Raw genomic sequence first — 22,835 nt, 5'->3', positions numbered from 1 at the left:
CTAACTCCTTGTTGTGTATCCAAATTTATAACAACTTTTCCACATCCTCAAGTATTTGTGTTCTTTGCTTCGTGATTGTTGATACGCCCTTTGCCACTTTAGCACTCAAAATATCCTTTTTCTTGGTAAGTACAGTGCATATCGTTGACATGGATTTGTTGTACTGCCTAGCTAGTTCAACAACACGAGTACCATTTTCATGCTTACGAAAGATCTCGTTTTTCCTCTATGGTCCTTCTCACATGTGATTTCTTGCCTTGAACCTTACCACTGGCTTTCTTGGGACCCATGGGGAGATATATAATAAAAAAAATTATGCTCAAATAGCAAAAAATCCGAAAAGAAACAGTAAATCCTTGCGAAGAATTCAGGCAGGATAGTCACTGGGCGAGAGGCAATGGTAAACTGATGCATGATCGCCGTGCCACCACACGCTACGTCGGCAGTACGCCGATCAACAAACTCGTATCCCAATGTAAAGTTCGTGTCTGATTCAAATTTTCTGAACAAATCGGGCTCATAATCCGAAAAGTTCGTAAACAGGGGCGTTCGTAAACCGAGGTACCACTGTATTTGTAAGTCAAGTATTTTTGTTTTGTTTTGTGTTAAGTTATCTTTCTCCCTTCTATTAGTTTCTGAATGCCTTCAGGCATAGACCCTGAATTAAACCTCTATCAAAAGTCTATGACAATCACCACTTTAATGATTACAATTGTAAATACTGTACTATACAGCAAACCTTGCCACATTGTATTATCAAATAAGAATAACATGTCATTAATTAACTGTAATGACTACAGAGTATTTATGCAACATGCTATAAGGATGGAAATTATGTCTCTAATGGATGCAGAGTGCTGAGATGCATAGTATGAACAGAAGCATAAGTATATTTGATATAAGGCAATTATAGTCAAGAAGTTAGACTAAACGATGATGTTGGCATAGAGGAAAATAAAATGTGATATACCGGGTATGTGGTGTTGATATGCTGATAGAGTGCATGCAGGAGCCACTCTGGGGCGTCACAGTTGCGGTAGTCTCCCCACTTCCCTGCTGCATCTTCCGGATTATTAACAGGCCCTGCAGACACCCATAAAGTTTTACTTATACATGCATATATTTAACACACTGCACGCAAGTTCATTCTAATTGCTGTCAGTCAGTGAACTTCAGTATGTATCCACAGTAATGAGAGCCACGATATATAAAAGAATTTGGATAAAAGTTACAAGAACTCATAGATACTTTAAACTTTCACTGTGGCACTATCATTTCCACAAGACAAATTTCATTCATCTATATACAACAAAAAGCTAAAAAAAAAAAAAAAAAAAAAAAAAAAAAAGTGTTGAATGTAATGAAATGCCATTTTCTGGGTAGAACTCCGAAGGCTCCCGGTCGGGGAGTCTTCCGGCCATGGGAGCCGGTCGGCCGAGCGGACAGCACGCTGGACTTGTGATCCTGTGGTCCTGGGTTCGATCCCAGGCGCCAGCGAGAAACAATGGGCAAAGTTTCTTTCATCCTATGCCCCTGTTACCTAGCAGTAAAATAGGTACCTGGGTGTTAGTCAACTGTCACGGGCTGCTTCCTGGGGGTGGAGGCCTGGTCGAGGACCGGGCCGCGGGGACACTAAAGACCTGAAATCTTCTCAAGATATTCTCAAGATAACCTGCCTGGAGCTATTGGACAAATATTAGCTAATATTAGTAACTGGGCTTCAGTCTTATTCAGTTGTCATGCATACCAGGGACCACTAGCGAGAACATGGTCCCTCAGAGAAGTAAAGGGAGCAGTGGCCTATGAAACACTTATGTATAAAAGTATTCATGTCTGCCATCGATCAGGGTTGAGCACCCAGAAAGGTAGGCACTTCAGAACAGACCCCTCATGGTAGAAATATTGCAACCTAAGACCGAACAGAGGCTAGAAACTCGCCTAAAGAAAAATAAGCTAACAAGCAACACTTCATTACACTACGTGCCGTTCGTTTGTGGCATGAAGAACAGCCGTATCGTCAGTTTAGAGGCTGAAAAACGAAACCAAAACCCGCCAACCAGGATAAGGTAGCCAGGGAGCCTCTGGGGCTCTATCCAGAAAATGACATTTCATTACAGTCTATGCTGGTTTTCTGTGGGGGAGCCCTGTTGGCTCCCAGGAACTAATTACCCAAAAAAGAAATTAATGCACGAGTTAACGAGTTAACGGGCAACCCGGAGACCCTGTTCGATCTCCTAAACACCCCGTGCCCGAATATTTGCCCAAGGCATATTGCCGAACACAGCAACCAAAGCTGCAAACTTACGAACATCATGGGCGCGAAGGTAGATCGCAGACTGGCTTGTGGACAACCTGTGAGACCCTGAGCTCTGGAACAGGGAACAAGAGAATCCAGGTCAACCCAAAGTGTGTCCCCGGACACAGAAGCCGAGGCGCCCAGGTAATAGCGTAAAGCCGCAACCAGACACAAAATATGAAGCACCTCTGGCCTGACAGATTACTGAGCGAGCTACTGAGGACGCAGTACGACTCTGTTTTCAGCGAGCCATTAAACACACTAAAGATTGATAACCTAAATGAATTTTTCATGGATACGATACAGTACAACCTCGATTCAACGTACCCCGATTCAACGAATCTCCGGCTAGTTCGCACACTTTTCAGGCCGAATTTACTCACCCGGTTCGACGAACAATGGTTCGCCGAAGCGAGGGATGTTCGGATTTGCTTACAATGTCCAGACAGAGTTCACAGACTGGTGGAAAACTTTCCCATTCTATAACAGATTACAATTAATAATTCTCTCATATGACAAGTTGGATCACACAAGTGGATCACACAAGTGGACCACACAAATGGACCACACATGTGGACCACAAATGGTCCACAAGCTTACGATTTTGGGACAGAGTTCACAGAGTGGTGGAAAACGTTCTCATTCTATCACAGATTACAATTAATAATTCCTTCATAAGAAGTTGGATCACACAAGTGAACCATATGAACCAAACACCAGCCAAAATGGTCCACACAAACACCAGCCAAAATGGTCCACACAAACACCAGCCAGTGATCCACACAAGTGAACAACTGAGTTTCCATGATTTTCGTTCACTGATTTGGGGCACACGTATCTTTGTACATTAATTTAAAGGATGAAGCGTGATTACCTAGCTACATGTGGTAAAATCAACTTATAGACATTTTCTGTGATGAAACAAGATGAGTGAGGGTGGACAGATAAGAGAATACTATACTGTAAACCTCACTTTACAGTGAGGTTTCACTCACTTTCGTCTGTGTGTCGTCATAGTTCAGTGACCCATGACTTTTGAAAGTTTCATATTAATAAATAATTTCTAAAACCAGTGTTTTAATAGCTTTTTATTATCCTAATTAAACTAAACTAAATAAAACCGAAAATATGCTGTAACATGATAGACATCTGGTCTATGGACATCTGGACAACTCCAGCGTGAGTGGATGGGTCTAATCCCTGTACACACACCATGCTTGTTTCATCCCGCCCTCCCTCTCTCTCTCTCCATCCATCCATCCCCTCCCTCCATCCATCCATCCATCCCCCTCCCTCCCTCCATCCATCCATCCCCCTCCCTCCATCCATCCATCCATCCCCTCCATCCATCCATCCCCTCCCATCCATCCATCCCCTCCATCCATCCATCCCCTCCATCCATCCATCCCATCCATCCATCCCCTCCCTCCATCCATCCATCCCCTCCATCCATCCATCCCCTCCATCCATCCATCCATCCCCTCCATCCATCCATCCCCTCCATCCATCCATCCATCCATCCATCCATCCATCCATCCATCCATCCATCCATCCCCTCCCTCCATCCATCCATCCATCCATCCATCCATCCCCTCCATCCATCCATCCCCTCCCTCCCTCCATCCATCCATCCCCTCCCTCCATCCATCCATCCATCCCCTCCCTCCATCCCTCCATCCATCCATCCATCCATCCCCTCCATCCGTCCATCCATCCCCTCCCTCCATCCATCCATCCATCCATCCATCCCCTCCATCCATCCATCCCCTTCCTCCCACCATCCATCCATCCATCCATCCATCCCCTCCCTCCATCCATCCATCCATCCCCTCCATCCATCCATCCATCCATCCATCCCCTCCCTCCATCAATCCATCCATCACCTCCCTCTATCCATCCATCCATCCATCCATCCATCCATCCATCCATCCCCTCCATCCATCCATCCCCTCCATCCATCCATCCCCTCCATCCATCCATCCCCTCCATCCATCCCCTCCCTCCATCCATCCATCCATCCATCCATCCATCCATCCATCCATCCCCTCCCTCCATCCATCTCCCTCCATCCATCTCCCTCCATCCATCCATCCATCCCCTCCATCCATCCATCCATCCCCTCCATCCATCCATCCATCCATCCCCTCCATCCATCCATCCATCCATCCATCCATCCATCCATCTCCTCCCTCCATCCATCCATCCATCCCCTTCCTCCATCCATCCATCCATCCCCTCCCTCCATCCATCCATCCATCCCCTCCCTCCATCCATCCCCTCCCTCCATCCATCCATCCATCCCCTCCCTCCCTCCATCCATCCATCCATCCCCTCCCTCCATCCATCCATCCATCCCCTCCCTCCATCCATCCATCCATCCCCTCCCTCCATCCATCCATCCATCCATCCCCTCCATCCATCCATCCATCCATCCATCCATCCATCTCCTCCCTCCATCCATCCATCCATCCATCCCCTCCTTCCATCCATCCCCTCCCTCCATCCATCCATCCATCCCCTCTCTCCATCCCCTTTCTACCTCCATCCATCCAGAATTGAAGAAACAAATCAAGTTAAAAAAAAAGTTAACTGGGTCAGAGTTAGGGTTATCACCGAGTCGAGTCGGTCCCTTCACCACCACCGACACACCTCCCCCCCCCCACCCCTACAGCCCATACACACACACACACCCTCAAATCATCCATCCTTCCATCCCTCCCTCCATCCTACCATCAATCCATCTCCATCCTCTCCTTCCCTGCCTCCCTCCCAAGCTCTGCCTGCCTCCCTCCGTGCCTGTCTCCCTCCGTGCCTGCCTCCCTCCGTGCCTGCCTCCCTCCCTCCCTGCCTCTCCCTCACAAGATCTGCCTGCCCACCTCCCTCCCAACCTCCCACTGATTTGTGGCAGACGTATCTTTGTAAATTAATTTAAAGGCTGAAGCGTGATTAGCTAGCTACATGTCGTAAAATCTCCTTATAGACATTTTCTGTGATAAAACAAGGTGAGTGAGGGTGGACAGATAAGGGAATACTGTTCTGTAAACCTCACTTGGTTTTCCTTCGTCTGTGTCGTTATAGTTCAGTGACCCATGACTTTGAAAGTTTCAGACTAATAAATCATTTCTAAAACCAATGCTTTAATAGCTTTTTATTATCCTAATTAAACTAAACTAAATAAAACCGAAAATATACTGTAATATGATAGACATCTGCAATTTGAGAAATTATTTGTTATTGGAACAACTCCAGCGTGAGCGAGTGGACGGGTCTAATCCCTGTACACACACCATGCGTTTCTCGTTTCAATTCGTCGCCACAGTTCAGTGACTACGGCTTCGAAATAATAAAATTAATAAATCATTTAATCAATGGTCATTTAACAGATGATGAGATTATACAAAATGTTACTGGCACTGTTGACGACGACGGAAAGGAAGATGAGGATGAGAATGATAGCAGTTTACAATCTGCTTCGTGTGCTGACGCATTGTTCTATGTTGAAAAACTCCTTGATATTGTTTCACAAACTGACAATCCAGAGCTACCAGGCTTTTATCAACACCTAAGGACGATGAAAGATATTTGTCTCAAGGACATGACACAAAGAAGGAAACAAATGAAAATGAGTCAATATTTTTCACGAACTAGCAGCAAATCAATCAGCACAGCCGTACCCAGCACCAGCACAGCCGTTCCCAGCACCAGCACAGCCGTACCCAGCACCAGCACAGCCGTACCCAGCACCAGCACAGCCGTACCCAGCACCAGCACAGCCGTACCCAGCACCAGCACAGCCGTACCCAGCACCAGCACAGCCGTACCCAGCACCAGCACAGCCGTACCCAGCACCAGCACAGCCGTACCCAGCACCAGCACAGCCGTACCCAGCACCAGCACAGCTGTACCCAGCACCAGCACAAAAGCAGCTGAAGCCAACACAGCAGCAGCGAGCACCAGCAAAGCTGATGCAAACATCTAAAAACATCGTGTGTGAAGTGAACAATTAGAATAAGTGTTAAATTTAAGTGTGTACATAGTGTTAAAATTAAAGTTGCAATAATTCTAATGTACAATAGTTTTCAAGAACTGTATTGTAGTACTCAGCATACAGCAAAACCACTTTTAATAATACAGTGCTAACGGCTTAATGCACTGCAGTACCTATTTACTGTAGAGCATTCACAACTTCACAAAACTTCAAGATGGACATAACTCCAACAATAAGGTAAATACATGAATTACAGTATTTTTAGTAGAGTAGTAAAATATAGGTACAGTAAGTAATATGATACAATGCATTTTTATTGTGTACAAGAAAAAAAAGACACTGACGCAAACGCCTCTTGAAGGTCACCTCTTGCAACGAATCCAACGCTCCAACGAACTGGGGGTGGTCCCATATAGTACGTTGAATCGAGGTTGTACTGTACCAACATCAAATCATATATCAGACGTCACCCTATCCTCACTGGATTTTGAAGAAGCCATAAACAGTATGCCTATGCACTCTGCACCAGGCCCGGATTCTTGGAACTCCATATTCATAAAGAACTGTAAAAAACCACTATCGCAGGCCCTCCACATTCTGTGGAGACAAAGCCTAGATACTGGCGTTATTCCTGATATACTAAAAACAGCAGAGATAGCACCACTTCATAAAGGAGGAAATAAGGCTGAGGCAAAAAATTACAGACCGATAGCGCTAACATCGCACATCATAAAAAATTTTGAGAGTGCTAAGAAGTAAAATCACAAAATACATGGAATCACAGCAACTCCATAACCCCGGACAACATGGTTTCAGAACAGGGCGCTCTTGCCTGTCGCAGTTGCTGGACCACTATGATATGGCATTAGATGCTATGGAAGACAAACATAACGCGAATGTAATTTACACAGATTTCGCAAAAGCTTTTGATAAATGTGACCATGGTGTTATTGCACATAAAATGCGTTCAAAAGGAATTACCGGAAAAATAGGCAGATGGATCTACAATTTCCTGACCAACAGAACCCAATGTGTAATAGTCAACAAAATAAAATCCAGCCCATCAACCGTGAAGAGCTCAGTCCCCCAGGGTACTGTGCTTGCTCCAGTAGTTTTTCTCATCCTCATTTCGGACATAGACAAGAACACAACCTATAGCACTGTATCATCCTTTGCAGATGACACTAGGATCTTCATGAGAGTAGGCAACATAGAGGACACAGCGAACCTCCAGTCAGATGTAGATCAGGTCTTTCTATGGGCTACAGAAAATAATATGGTGTTTAACGAAGATAAGTTCCAGCTCATGCGCTATGGAAAAAATGAAAATATAAAAACGGAAACCACGTACAAAACTCAGGCAAATCATAACATAGAACGAAAAGGCAATGTAAAGGATCTGGGTGTACTCATGTCGGAAGACCTTACCTTTAACCCTTAACATGCTCGGGGTCTAATATCCTGCTATCCACACAGGCGCATGTCATTTTGAAAAAACAAAAAAAATTTTTTTTTTGCTAATCTGTTAAGTTCTGTTCACTGATCACGGGAAAAATAAAAAAAAATTCTATTGTACTTACTTTTGTTGCAATAGAGCCGAGAAGCTCGGTGATGACGTCACAATCTGCATGTTCGCTCATGCAGTACACGCCCGGGAGATGTTGCGCGCGGTCCTCAAACAGCCAGAGTTGCCACAAATATATTTTCGCGCTATTTATTTACAATGTCTAAGCGCATTTTATCTAATTTTTTTTCACTAATTGTGTTTCAAATACTGTTTGAACATATTTTGTATCAATAATTGTTGCATATTTGAGTATACACAGGCGCACACAAATGTTTTCAATTACGGCAATATAATATGTCATTACAGTCTATTATATTGTATGTTCTGCTTATATTTGTATATATTTACATACACGCACACGCTATCTGCTTATATGTTTACATATTTACACACTCGCACACGCTATACACACTTTGAAGCACACTTAGAAGATTTCTAGACTGTGGTAGTCATTGAAGCAGTCGACAGCACATAATGGGATACCACACGTTTCACACCATGTTTGCACAAGCTTCCGTTTCTTGTCTCTACGTGTCGTTGTTTTACACACCAAGCAATCACGTTGGGCTATTGCACGCTTCACACCAGGTGGCAAATACTTAAGTTTGTGTGCTAGGAAGCCTTCAGTGTGAGCGAGGCGTGGAGTACCAGCATGCTGCAACAGTGGGTTTATGATGGGCCGCTGAATACCTGGGACATCTTTTGCAAACTTTCCTAATAACTGTATTGCAGCATCAAATACAAAGTCACGGAAAGTGGGCTTACGTCCAGTTCTCACAAGGTACATGTTGAAACAGTTCAGCATGCTCATGTCCACAAGATGGAAGAACACTTTTTTCGTCCACCTACATGTCTTCCGCACACACTCTGCAGTGCCAATCATCATGTCTGATTTATCAATCAACCGCATGTTGATATTATAGTCTAAAACACAGTCTGGCTTATATAGTGGTGCGTTTGTTTTATGGCTCACTTTCCCACTGTTCACCATTGTTCCATCATGAATTGTTGTCAACAAGTTCACCTCTCTTTTGTCTTTCCACCGAACTGACAGAATGTTATCACTTTTCCTTCTCTGACACTCACCAACTGCAATGTCGTTGTCAAACACAGGCATTTCCCTTCGTTGTGGCTTTACTGTACCAACCAATCCGGTTCTATTTTCTAGCAAGAACCGAGCTAGCAAGGGACTTGTATAGTAATTATCTGTGTATAAAATGTGTCCCTTGTTCATCCACGGAGCCATGATGGTCTTCACTACACTCCCCGAGAATCCATGTTCGTAGTTACCGGGAATGTCTACATCACTAGCCGAGTACAGAATCATGTGTAACACGTATCCTGTCTCACAATCACAAAGAACAAAAAATTTCAGGCCAAAACGGTTTCGTTTTGAGGGAATGTACTGTTTGAATGGAACACGTCCCTTGAAAAGTATGAGAGATTCATCAACCACCAGCTTCTGTGCTGGTACGTAAAAATCTCTGAATTTTCCAATAACATCGTTCATGTAGTGCCTCACTCGCCACAGTCTATCATCAGGTGTTCGGTCCTGAACACTTCCAAAATGTAGACACCTGAGGAGTATCTGAAACCTGTCTCGTGACATATATTTCCCGAATAAAGGTGTTGGTATTGTCTTGTCCTTGCTCCAATAGTCATTTATTGCATGTTTGTGACAGTGCTTCATCAACAAACAGAGTGCCAAAAACACATACATTTCCGCCACTGTGGTATTTTTCCAACGCTGCAGTCGTGAAAATTCTGTGATTTCCCTCTCAATCAGGTAAGCAGCATGCAGGTTCGTTTGGTGTACAATGTATTCCATGAGTGGTTCATCATAGAATGCTGTAAAATATTCCATCTCAGCCATGTCCTCACCTTGATTAGGGAAAAGGTTTGTAATCCCTACATCTTTATCGTCAAAGTGAGGAATATTAGGAATAAAATCGTCACCATCACTCCACTCAAGTACACCAGGCGTCCTGCGAGATGCAGAGGAAAGACGGCGAGGAAGCGATGCATACCGGCGACCAGGAGCTGAATACCGTCTGCGAGAAGCACGGCGGCTACGTGCACGTGAGGTGGGTGCACGTGAGGTGGGTGCACGTGAACACGAGGGTCTTGGTCCCTCATGTGGTGCCATGCGGTGGCGCTTGGCCGGGCGAGATGCTGCTGACGCGACAATTTCTCGCCCAGTTACACCACTGGTACCAGCCACAGGCTCAATAAAACTTTGATCTGAGTCACTAAACCCAGAAAAGGAGTCACCTCCCTCTGACTCGTCACCCTCAAACAGAAAATATCCACAGGAACTGTGAGGTCGTGGTAGAATTGGGGTAGAAAATGGGCGAGGAGGCATGGGAGAGCGTATAGGCCTCGCCATGGCATGGCGGTCATTCTCACTTTCACTGCTGCTGCTGCTATCACCCGACAACTGTGTATAATCCTCATCGTTGTCTGAATCGTCAAACACACTTTCTTCACCTTCAGAGAATAATTCGTGGGCTATTTGCTCTGGGGTGAGGGACTGAGTGGTGCGTGCCCGTGAGGCGTTTGACCGTGCGCTCGCCATGGTGACTCTCGCTAAACTGAGGCCTCCCATGCCATCGAATCGTGAGCTGGATTTTTTTTCAAAATGGCCGCTGTTTACTAGAGCCCCTGGGCAGCGTATGGGACCCCCAGCTACACCGCGGGCCATTCAAATCGTGCGCGGTACCCATACACTTCATATGAAGTGAAGCGCAGTTGACTGGTAAAACGATTTACACTTCATATGAAGTGATGCGCACTTTAAGGGTTAAAGAACACAATAAAGTAGCCGTCACAACTGCAAGAAAAATGACAGGTTGGATAACAAGAACTTTTCACACTAGAGATGCTATACCGATGATGATACTTTTCAAAACGCTTGTGCTCTCTAGAGTAGAGTACTGCTGCACAATGACAGCACCTTTCAAAGCTGGAGAAATTGCTGACCTGGAGAGCGTGCAGAGATCCTTTACTGCTAGAATCCACTCCGTAAAACATCTAAACTATTGGGACCGACTAAAGAGCCTAAAACTGTACTCCCTTGAGCGCAGGCGGGAGAGGTACATAATAATTTACACGTGGAAAATATTAGAGGGGCTGGTCCCAAACCTGCACACAGAAATAACATCACATGAGACCAGAAGACATGGCAGGATGTGCAGAATACCCCCGTTGAAAAACAGAGGTGCAACTGGTACTCTGAGAGAGAACTCTTTCAACATCAGAGGTCCGAGACTGTTCAACACGCTTCCACTACACATAAGGGGCATAACTGGCCGACCCCTCACAGTGTTCAAGAGAGAACTGGATAAGCACCTCCAAAGGATACCTGATCAACCAGGCTGTGACTCATACGTCAGGCTGCGAGCAGCCGCGTCCAACAGCCTGGTTGATCAGTCCGGCAACCAAGAGGCCTGGTCAACGACCGGGCCGCGGGGACGCTAAGCCCCGGAAGCACCTCAAGGTAACCTCAAGGTGACCAACCAAGCATCAATAACCCACGGACCCCTCCGGAAGCTCGCAGACTCGTTCTTCCTTAGAAAAGAAGAAGACGGCTGCAGATAAACAAAACATTCACCTGGACCAAAAGAGCAAAAGCCCCTGTGCCTGAGGAAAGCATGAAGATCCCCGACCCGACCCCAGAAGCCGAACCGCGGCGAACTTCCGCACTATGCAGTGAGCCCGATGGAAGGATGGACCTCATTGGCTCTGGGCGGCCTGGTGAGCACTGGCCACAAAGCCCCAGCCGAGAGACAAGGCATCTTTGAACACATCGAGCGAGGGCTTGGGTGGGCTCCACGGCACTGAACCCTAAAAAACCCAAAGATAAAGCCGGCAACTGACGCAAGGCCCCAGGAGGCCGAACCCAGCGATAGCGAGAGAGGCGGAAGAGAGGATCCCGAAGGTACTAGAATAGACGCCGAAGCCAGACCCTACCCAGTGGGGAAAACCAGCACAGTGAAGTTCAGATTCCCGCACAACTGTTTGAGCAGCTGCCGATTGACCTGGGAACCCCTTCCCCCCCCAAAAAAAACAGTTCAAGGCGGGACAGCAGCCACAGCAATGACTCCAGAGGGAGAGACAAGGAAGCGATCCAAAAGCCCCACACATGACCTAGGCAGGTCCGAACCTGGGACGGAACCAGATGGGACTTCCTCCAGTTCACCAGGAACCTGAACCCGGCAAGCTGGGAAAGAACCACACCCCTGGCAAGCAGACAAGCAGACCGGCTGGGAGCCCACACCAACCAGTCGTCGAGATAGGCTAGAACCCGAACCCCCTAGCAAATGCAGATGGGCCACCATGACCCAGGTAAGATGCATGAACACGCGAGGTGTCAGATTCAAGCCAAAACGAAGGCAACGGAAGCAGTAAGCCTGATGCCCCACTACAAAACTTAACCAGTCCATGAACCCCAGATGAATAGGAACATGCCAATACGCATCCTTAACCCTTAAACCACTAAAGGCTTTTTGGTTGCTAGAGTTGGATATTGTCCTAATAGCAGCTTTGTGTTGAGTAATTAGAGGGCGTAAATGATTTTGGGTAGTAGAATCCCAAGCACAAATACCATAGTTGAGATATGGATAGACGAGGGAGTAATAGAGTCACCAGGGCAGGGCGGGGTACATAATATCTGATCTTAGAAAGAATGCCAACAGTTTTTGAAACTTTTTTTGATATATTAAGAATGTGGCCCTGGAAATTCAGCTTGTGGTCAATGAGAATGCAAAGGAATTTGCCATCTAATTTGTTACAAATTTGGGTATTGTTTATTTTGAGATTTATTTGATTAGAGGATTTATTGCCAAACAGAATATAGAAAGTTTTGTCAATGTTAAGGGTGAGTTTGTTGGCAGTTAGCCAAAGATGGACTTTATTTAGCTCAGTATTTACTGTGGCATTTAGAGCAAGGGGGTCAGGACTGGAGTAAATGAAGGTTGTGTCGTCAGCAAATAGAATTGGTTTGAGGTGTTGGGAGGCATTTGGAAGGTCATTAATGTAGATGAGAAAGAGGAGAGGGCCAAGTATGCTGCCCTGAGGAACACCAATGTTGATGGGTAGGGTGGGAGAAATTGAATTATTCACAGAAACATACTGGAGCCTGTCAGTAAGGTAGGATTTGAGGTATTGCAAGGAGTGTCCTCTGACTCCATAATGATGTAGTTTAAGAAGAAGGTTTTGGTGGTTGACAGTGTCAAAAGCTTTACGCAGGTCCACAAATAACCCAACAGGGAACTCATTTTTATCAAGAGCTGTATGAATCGAGTTAAGCATACTAATAAGTGCATCGTTAGTGCTTTTTTTGGGTCTGAAGCCATATTGGCAAGGGCTAAGTATATTGTGTTTGGCTAGATAAGAGTAAAGCTGCTTATAGATTAGTTTTTCAAAATTTTTTGACAAGTTTGGGAGGATTGATATAGGTCTGTAGTTGTTAACATCTGTGGGATCACCACATTTGTGGACAGGCGTTACTCTCTCACTCTCAGGCGTTGCCTCTCACTGGAGGTCCTAAGATTCCATTCCGTACACAACCAACCTCGCACACATTTAGAATGGGTACGGAAAAATAAAAAAAAGTTTTCTTGGTTGGCGCAGTTTCCCGCCGACCAAGAATACTTGGTTGGCGCAGTTAAGTGGTTAAAAATTGTGACAGGTCACATAACTGATAATGACAGAGTGATGAGTAGTATTTTTAATAAATATTTTATCTCTGTATTTACTAAAGAGGCACTTAACACTATGCCTTCAGCCAAACAAGCCTATATGGGTGTGGGAGAAGATAGGTTGACTAGCAGTTACCAGGGAGGATGTTATTAAACAAATAGTGAAACTCAAGCCAAACAAATCCCCAGGGCCAAACGAAGTGTTTGCCAAGGTGTTTAAAGAATGCAAAAAGGCGCTTTGCGAGCCATTGTCTACCATATTTAATAAATAATTAGAGTCAGGCAGAGTGTCAGAGTCTTGGACGGATGCTAATGTGGTACCAATTTTTAAGAAAGGATCACTTGCGTCAAACTATCGGCCAATTAGCCTAACGTCTATTGTGAGAAAGTGGGTTGAATCGATAATAGTTGGTTACTTGAATCGACAATTGCAAATACCATTATCTTCATCTTGAAAAACATAAATTAATAAATGATTCACAACATGGTTTTACAAATAGCCATTCATGTTTAACAAATTTGCTATCATTTTATTCCAGCATAGTTGAGGCAGTTGATAGTGGTAAGGTTTGCGATGATGTTTACCGTGACTTAAGCAAAGCTTTTGATACAGTGCCACATGAAAGACTGATTAAAAAGATAAGAGCCTCATGGTATTGGAGGGTGCTATATCAAGTTGGATTAGTGCATGGCTATGCCAATGGAAACAAAGAATTAGTATAAATGGGAGTTAAGTCAGAGTGGGAAAACGTTGTAAGAGGAGTGCCTGAAGGCTCTGTTGTGGGACCTCTGTTATTCATAATACATATAAATGATTAAGATTCAGGTTTGAGCAGCAATATTTGCAAATTTGCAGATGATACAAAAATCGAGAGAGAAATAAACACGGAAAATGACTCGCTATCACTCCAAGACGACCTACAGGATCTTGAAAAGGTCTAAAGACTGGCAGATGTAGTTTAATGCTGACAAATTTAAGGTTTTGAGGCTAGGTAATGATGACAGAGTTACATGATACAAGGTAGATGGTGTTGAAGTTGAGAAGTCAGATTGTGAAGGGGATCTGGAAGTTATGATTAGTAAGAATTTAAAACCAAAAAAAAGATAGAGGTGTGCAAGGATTATACCCTGTATTATACAGCAGTAAGTGTGCCACCTGCTACCCCACCCTGTATTATACAGCAGTAAGTGTGCCACCTGCTACCCCACCCTGTATTATACAGCAGTAAGTGTGGCACCTGCCACCCCACTTTGTATTATACAGCAGTAGGTGTGGCACCTGTTGCTCTACATTGTATTATACAGCAGTAAGTGTGGAACCTGCTGCCCCACCTTGTATTATACAACAATAAATGTGGCAATAAGTGTGGCACTTGCTGCCCCACATTGTATTAAAAGCAGTGTGGCACCTGCTGCCCCACCACCTTGTATTATACAGCAGTAAGTGTGGCACCTACCGCTCTCTGCCCTGCAGCAGAAGTACTTCTCTTCACAAACCGCATTGCTGCCAGGCAAGTAGAATGGGTCAAAGTGAGTATCGGCCAGGTGCAGCACTTTCATCACTGGCGAATTGTCCTGTCAACACACACACAATATTATCCATATACATGAAATTCTTTTAAATTTTCCTACATTAAAAGTTGTATCAGTGATTTTATAAATTTTTCCATTGCACCAGGTTTGAGTTATTAAAAAAAAGGAAGCAAATGGTAATCCTAAATGGAAATGAATCTGACTGGAGATGTGTGTGAACACAATATTCTAAGACATATTACAATTATCGAATAGAAACCCACATAAAGGTCCATGATGATGACTTTCTAGATTACCCTTCTGGAGACTTTCAAGGAATGCTAGAGGAATTGTAAAATACCTCTTGGAGGGAGCTGATATGGCTCTACCATGACATAGAAGCATCAAGGGAAATTTTAAAGTCATCACTAAACTTGTTCAAAATCAAGTGCCATAAGTAGAAAAAACCAGCGTTGAATGTAATGAAACGCCATTTTCTGGGTGAGTCCCGGAGGCTCCCGGGAGCTATCCCAGGCTGATATGCTAATGTCAGACTTTGGCATCAGTCATGTGTATGGAGTTCTTAGGCCTACCGGGGACCACGGCCAGAACCGGGCCCCCTCAGAGAGGCAAGGGGAGCAATGGCCTATAGAAGCCCCCGTGTGGTTGGAAGCATTCTATGTCTGCCATCGACCGGAACAGGCACCCAGAAAGGTAAGCGCCTCAAAACAAACCCCTATTCTGGTTAAAATTGCTACCAAAAACCGAACTAGTGGATAGAACTCCCCAACCGAAAACAAGCAAACTAGTGTGACGTCACACACCGCCGCGCCGCTGTCTGCGCAGCTCCCCCTTCCCGGGAGGGGGGAAGGGGGAGCCCCAGACCCCCCGCGCCGGCTACCCACACCTCAGTTCTTGAGGCTGGATGTCAAAAACGCAAAAAAAACGCAGACCGGAGGGAGGGAGGGATGCCGGGGAGCCTCCGGGACTCACCCAGAAAATGGTGTTTCATTACATTCAATGCTGGTTTTCTGGGGGGAGCCCCGTCGGCTCCCCGGAGCTAACTACCCACAGACAGAAAAAAAGAGGGACTTACCCGGGAGGCGGTCGTCGCTCACTCCTCAACTCGAAGCCGAGACAACTGGCTGCAACCGCCGACCCAAAGCAACACAGGCCCGACGAGGCCCAGGGACATTCACAAGGTAACGAGCAGCCAGGACCCTGTTCGACCGCCAAAATCCCCGCGCCCGAATATCAGACCAAGATATATTCCCAAAGACGGCAGCAAGAGCCGCGAACTTATGAACGTCATGGGCACGGGGATAGACCGCAGGCTGGCTGGACCTAATAACCCTGCGGACGACCTGAGAGACCCGAACCCGCGAACAGGGAAGAAGGGAAACCGGATCAACCCACAGCGCGTCCCCGGACACAGAAGCTGTGGCGCGCAAATAACGGCGAAGCGCCGCAACCGGACACAAAACATGATGCACCCCCGGCCTGACCAACCAAGCATCAACCACCCATGGACCCCTCCGGAACGCAGCAGTCTCATTCTTCGCCAGAAAAGAAGGAGACGGCTGCAAACGAACAAAACAATCACCACGACCAAAAGAGCAGAAAACCCCTGCGCCGGAGGAGAGCATAAAGCTCCCCTACCCGACCCCCAGAGGCCAAAGCCAACAAGAAAAGTGCCTTGGAAAAACAATCCTGGACCAAAGGGGCCACAACGAAACGAGGAGATGAAAGGAAAGCGAGCACTCTGTCCAAAGACCAGGACGGCTCAGGCGACACATGAGCAGGCCGGAGGTGAAACAATGCACGAGACAGCTTGCAAAACGGCGCAGACGTAACATCGATACCGAAAGCAAGCTGCAGCGGCTCCGCCAGCGCCGCACGATACGAAGCGACAGTGTTAGGCATAAGATGACGGTCCTGAAACAACCACGAGAGGAAGGACAAGACCACCCGAACAGACAAGGAACTAACACGATGAAGACGCAAAAAGAAATGGAAGGACCGCCAGAAAACTTCATACTGCCACCGAGAAGAAGCCCTCAGGTGGGACACCAACAAGGAGGCCACCTGATCACCATAGAGATGATGATAGACTCGAGTCAAAAAAACCATACGCGAAGACTCGAGGAGAAGATCGAACCAGCCATGTGACGTACCGGCCCGATCTGCTGAAAGAGGTGGAGCCACGGGAAAACCCTCGGGTTCGGACACCGAGCAATCAGCGCCTGAAACCAAGGCTGGGCCGGCCACCAAGGGGCCAGAAGGACAACTCTCCCCTGGTAAGTCTCTAAGCGAGTCAGGACCTGGAGCAACAGCCGAACCGGGGGAAAGAGGTACAGGAACCCCCACCTCGACCAGTCTAGCCGAAAGGCATCGACCCCGACGGCCTCACGATCGGGGAAGGGCGCCGCATAAACGGGAAGACGCCGCAACCACGCCGACGCGAAGAGGTCCAATTCGGGGCGCCCGAGCGTCCGGCAAAGCCAACGGAAGGACTCGTCGTCGACCGTCCACTCCGTGGAGAGAGGAACGAAGCGAGACAGGGCGTCGGCCAAGACGTTGGACACGCCCCGTACGTGAACTGCCAGGAGAGCCAAACCCCGAGAACTCAGCAGACGAGTCACCCGAAGCGACCAACCCCAAAGAGACAAGGACCGCATCGAACCCCCGCGGTTCAGGCAATGAACCACCGGAGAGCAGTCCGAATGGAGCCGAATCGTCGATCCACGGGCCACCCGAATCCTCCCCAGAGCAAACCACACTGCCGCGAACTCCCGCACCGTGCTGTGAGCTCAACAGAAGGACGGATCCCAACGCCCCTGGCCGGCCTGGTGAGCACTGGTCACAAAACTCCAGCCGAGAGACGACGCATCCGTGTACACATCGAGCGAGGGCTCGGGTAGGCGCCAAGGTACTGAACCCCAAAAAACCCGAAGAGGAAGCCGGTGACGCAGCAACCGACACAAGGCCCCCGGGGGTCGAACTCTGCGATCACGAGAGAGGCGGAAGGGGGAACCCCGAAGGAACCAGAACAGCCGTCGAAGCCAAACCCGACCCGGCGGGTAGACCACCATCGCGAAGTTCAGGCTCCCGCACAGCCCCTCGAGCAACCGCCGGGTGACCCGAGGGCCCTCCAGAAACAGACGAAGGCGGGACCGCAGCCGCAGGAGAGACTCCGGAGGGAGAGACAAGGAGGCGGTTCGAGAGTCCCAAACGAGACCCAGCCAAGTCCGAACCTGAGAGGGAACCAGATGGGACTTCCTCCAGTTCACCAAGAACCCGAACTCGGCGAGCTGGGAAAGAACCAAATCCCTGGCTAGCAAGCAAGCTGACTGGCTGGGAGCCCAAACCAGCCAGTCGTCGAGGTAGGCCAACACCCGAACACCTAGGAGACGCAAACGAGCCACCACAACCCGTGTAAGGCGCATGAACACGCGAGGTGCCAGGTTCAACCCGAACGGGAGACAACGAAAGCGGTAACTCAGACGCCCCACAACAAAACCGAGCCAGTCCCTGAACCGCAGATGAATTGGGACATGCTAATAAGCGTCCCGGAGGTCCAGAGACACCATCCAAGCTCCCGGCTCCAAGAGGAGCCGAACCTGAGACAGCGTAGTCATCCGAAAGGAGGGGCAATGAACCCAGGGGTTCAGACGGGACAAGTCCAGAATGAACCGCAGGTCCGCGCAGTCCCGTTTCAGAACCGGAAACAGACGGGAAACCCATCTGAGGGACGACGTCGTTTCGACGACGCCCAAGCGTACCCACTCCAAGACGACTCGGCAGAGCGCAGGGGAAGAAATCTGCCCTGCCAGCCCCGACCCCCCAAAGGGGGAGGGGCCACCCAACGCCACCGCAGGCCGCAAGACACAACCCGAAAGGCCCACGAATCGTGGGACCAGGCGCGGGCGAACAGTGCAAGCCGCCCCCCCCATCGCCCCGTCAAGGGGGCAAACCGCGAAAGGGCCAGCGACCCTTACGAGACCCAGAACCCCGCACAGCGCGAACACCGCGCCGACCAGACGAGGGAGGGTCCGCAGGAGGAGCCAACTCCGAACCTGACACCAGAGGCCTACCACGACGAAAGGAACCCCGAGCCCTGGCACGACCTTTCCGGGAAGACACACCCCGGGACCCCCGGAAAACCAACAAGTCCGACATCGGACGACAAACCGCCGACGCAGCCGCAGCCAGCCAATAAACTGCGCCACGGCCGACTCCTCAAACAGAAGAGGACAAAAAGGTGAAGAACGCCTAAGAGCCAGAGCCCAAGCAGATTCCATGGAGGAACCCAGCACCGCCTGCCGACACGCGAGACGGGAAGCATAAAACAGGGAAACCGCATCCCGCAAAATCGGCGTGAACAGCTTCAACAAGGCAGCCGACGAACGCGCAGCCGAGGACAAGGTGCCGGACCCCAGGACGGACCCAAGCGTCCCTACATCCTCCACGAGCCAATCCGAAGACAGCTCCAGGAGGGAAAAGAACCGCAAGGCCGAAGCCAAAAGGCCCCGGGCACGCAAGTCCTCCGCAACGAGCGCCACCGAAAGGGAGGGAACCTGCACATGGAGCTGAATAACGCCCACATCGCAGGGAAGGGCAGGGGCAAACAAGCACTCATTCAGGTACTCAAGTTCGCCCCCCAGGAAAACCTGAAGCACCGTGGAAGCTTCCCGCCACTCCAGCGTGCGGGAACGACAGAAGGAATGCCAGGAATCCAGACCAAACAAGGGGCAGTCTGCTAGCCAGGACGACTCCGGAACCTCGTAACGGAGCCAGAAAGGGAACGAAGTCCCAAACCTGAACGTGGACGGATCCATTTCCGAGGCATAATCCGGGTCACGCAGGAGGTAAGCAGCAAAGGCCGCTTGCACCACACCAGGTTGGATGCGATAAGCCGAAAACCTCCGGAAAGACGAAACCGACGTACCCGGGGGAACACGGAACCGAACCCAGGGAGGGGCCGACACCAAATCCAACTTGTACGCAGAGGGGGAAAAAGAAAACCCCCACTCCTTGTAACAATAAGCCCCGCTCAGTGGGAAGAAAAACCCAGGCAGGGTCCAGCGGGGCCCAAGGCCCCCAAGTCAGCCCCTCCCCAGCCTCGAGGTCCTTCACCACAGGACTTGAGGCCGAGTCCTCTCCCCAAGCCCCGACCCCACAAGACAAGGACAGAGCAGCCGGAAAAGCTGGAGGAAGGGGTCCCACTGGTCAGACCCTGAAGCTTCGGCCGGGAGACAAGACTCGAATGCCTCTGCCGCATTCTGCCCCGGAAGGGGCACCCCCCCGAAGCTGCCCGAGTCTCGAGATCAAGTAACCCCTGCTCCGACCCCGAAACCCTCAGACGCTTCGGGGCCGGAAGCAGGGGCGGGGGACCAGAACGAACAGAACGGGAAGGACGAGGAGGTGCGGACTGAACCAGGATCGAAGCGACCCCCACCCCCAAGTCCGGGTCTCGAAAAGCAAAGCGGGGCAGCCCCGGGGCATCCGGGGAAGCAACCAACCGAGCGCGTTGCAACAGACGAAACCGAGACTGCAACGCACGCGCCGCCTGTACCCGAATAGAATCATCAGAGGATTGGGTAAATTGAGTCACAAGCAAGCAGCAACACTCACAGGACTCAGGGTCGAAAGTATCACCGACCCAACAGGCAGCGTGGCAGAGGCAAAAACAATAAGGGTCACCCTGAGACAAGGGGACCGAGCAACCCTCAAACTCGCACACAGCGAGTGGGGACTCCGGGGTCACATCCATCGGACCCACGCTCCCCCTAGGGGATTCCCAGGGTCCTGAGCGTTTACTTTAAGAGGACTCGCGCTCAGGTAGTCCCAGGCAGGGTGCTGCAAACCGGCACCCAAAACTACCAAGCAAACTTCTAAAGCTGAACCCCAGGGACGTGTACACTCACGGGGACCTAGAAGGGGGCGCCACTGAGGAGAACAGTGGAAGGGCAAAAACAAACTGAACAAAACGACAGAACCCCCCACCAGGCAAAAACAAAAAGAAAAACAAAACCCCGCAAGAGGACAGCGAACCCCAAGGAACAGAGCCGGCCGCGATGTCGGGAAATACAAGCTGAGCAGCACCCTGCGCCCCTACCAGTGCAAACTGCCTCTTACCTGCCGGTAACAAGGGAGAACAGAACACCCAAGAGCCCAACAGGCGGCCGAAAAACCGAAAGGTAAAACGGACCAGCAGAGGCAGACCCCGAGGAGCCTGTGGAAGGAGGCCCCAAGCCCCAAGGGCAGTACTTACAGGGCACCTAGGGAAGGCAGCCCTAGGCGCATGCAGCCCGAGTACTGAAGACAACACCTGGCTCTCGCACCCACAAAACCAACACCACACGCAAAGCACAGTGCAGTAGCGACACCGGAGCCAGAGCACACGACCATCGCCTATAGCATCAGCCTCAAGAACTGAGGTGTGGGTAGCCGGCGCGGGGGGTCTGGGGCTCCCCCTTCCCCCTCCCGGGGAGGGGGGAGCTGCGCAGACAGCGGCGCGGCGGTGTGTGATGTCACACTAGTTTGCTTGTTTTCGGTTGGGGAGTTCTATCCACTAGTTCGGTTTTTGATAGCAATTTTAACCAGAATAGGGGTTTGTTTTGAGGCGCTTACCTTTCTGGGTGCCTGTTCCGGTCGATGGCAGACATAGAATGCTTCCAACCACACGGGGGCTTCTATAGGCCATTGCTCCCCTTGCCTCTCTGAGGGGGCCCGGTTCTGGCCGTGGTCCCCGGTAGGCCTAAGAACTCCATACACATGACTGATGCCAAAGTCTGACATTAGCATATAAGCCTGGGATAGCTCCGGGGAGCCGACGGGGCTCCCCCAAGAAAACAGCATTGAATGTACTGAAACAACATTTTCTGGGGGGGGGGGGGCCGTCAGCTCCCCGGAGCTATCCAGGCTGAATGGATATGTATAACTTTCTGACATCAATCAATGTGTATGGAGCTCTTCCCTACCTGGGACCATGAGGCAGAACCTGGCCCCCCTCCAAGAATGCAAGGAGTAATGGCCTATAGAAACTCCCATGTGGTTGGGAGCATTCTATGTCTGCCATCAACCGGGTCTGGCACCCAGAAAGGTAGGCGCCTCCAAACAAATCACTATTCTGGTGAAACTATTGCTACCGAAAGCCGAACGAGTGGACAGAACTCCCCAAACGAAAATTAGCAAACGAGCATGATGTCATCACATTGCCGCGTCGCTGTCTGCACAACCTCCCCACCCTCCCCGGGAGGGGGAAGGGGGAGCCCCAGACCTACACGCTGGCGATCCAACCACCAGTTCTTAGGCTGAATGTCAAAACACACGAAAAACACCGCCGACCGGAGGGAGGTTGGGATGCCAGAGAACCTCCGAGACTCGCCCAGAAAATGGCTTTCTGGGGGTTGCTCCATCGGCTTCCCGGAGTTAACTACCTAAAGACAAGGAAAAAACAGGGACCTACCCGGGAAGCGGTCAGTCCTCACTCCTTAACGCAAAGGCGAGACAACTGGGTGCAACTGCCGACCCAATGCAACGCAGGCCATACCAGGTCCAGGGACATTGACAAGGCAGCGAGCGTCCAGCACCATGGCAGCTTGCCAGGGTGCTGGCAACCTCCAAAACCCTGGGCCCGAATGCCCGGGAACAGCGAGGGAGGGATACCGGGTCAACCCAAAGCGCATCTCCAGCCACAGAAGCCGTGGTGCGCAAATAACGGCAGAGAGCAGCAACCAGTCACAACACATGATGCAACCCTGGCCTGAC

General features: G+C 49.3%; 1 protein-coding gene across 1 annotated transcript in view; it reads right to left on the bottom strand.

The window, feature by feature from the left end:
• The window catches only part of LOC123763679 (sphingomyelin phosphodiesterase), a gene marked incomplete in the record, with an annotated part of 310,341 nt that overhangs the window by 191,619 nt on the left and 95,887 nt on the right, over positions 1-22,835 (bottom strand). The window contains 2 exon segments of the mRNA XM_069304313.1: positions 971-1,083; positions 15,008-15,125. Of these exon segments, the coding sequence (XP_069160414.1) occupies positions 971-1,083; positions 15,008-15,125 (231 nt within the window).

Source organism: Procambarus clarkii, chromosome 52 (assembly GCF_040958095.1).
Source record: "Procambarus clarkii isolate CNS0578487 chromosome 52, FALCON_Pclarkii_2.0, whole genome shotgun sequence".
NCBI classification, from domain to species: Eukaryota; Metazoa; Arthropoda; class Malacostraca; order Decapoda; family Cambaridae; genus Procambarus; species Procambarus clarkii.
Note: the sequence above shows the minus strand (reverse complement) of the source record. Positions and strands in the feature narration are given on the sequence as shown.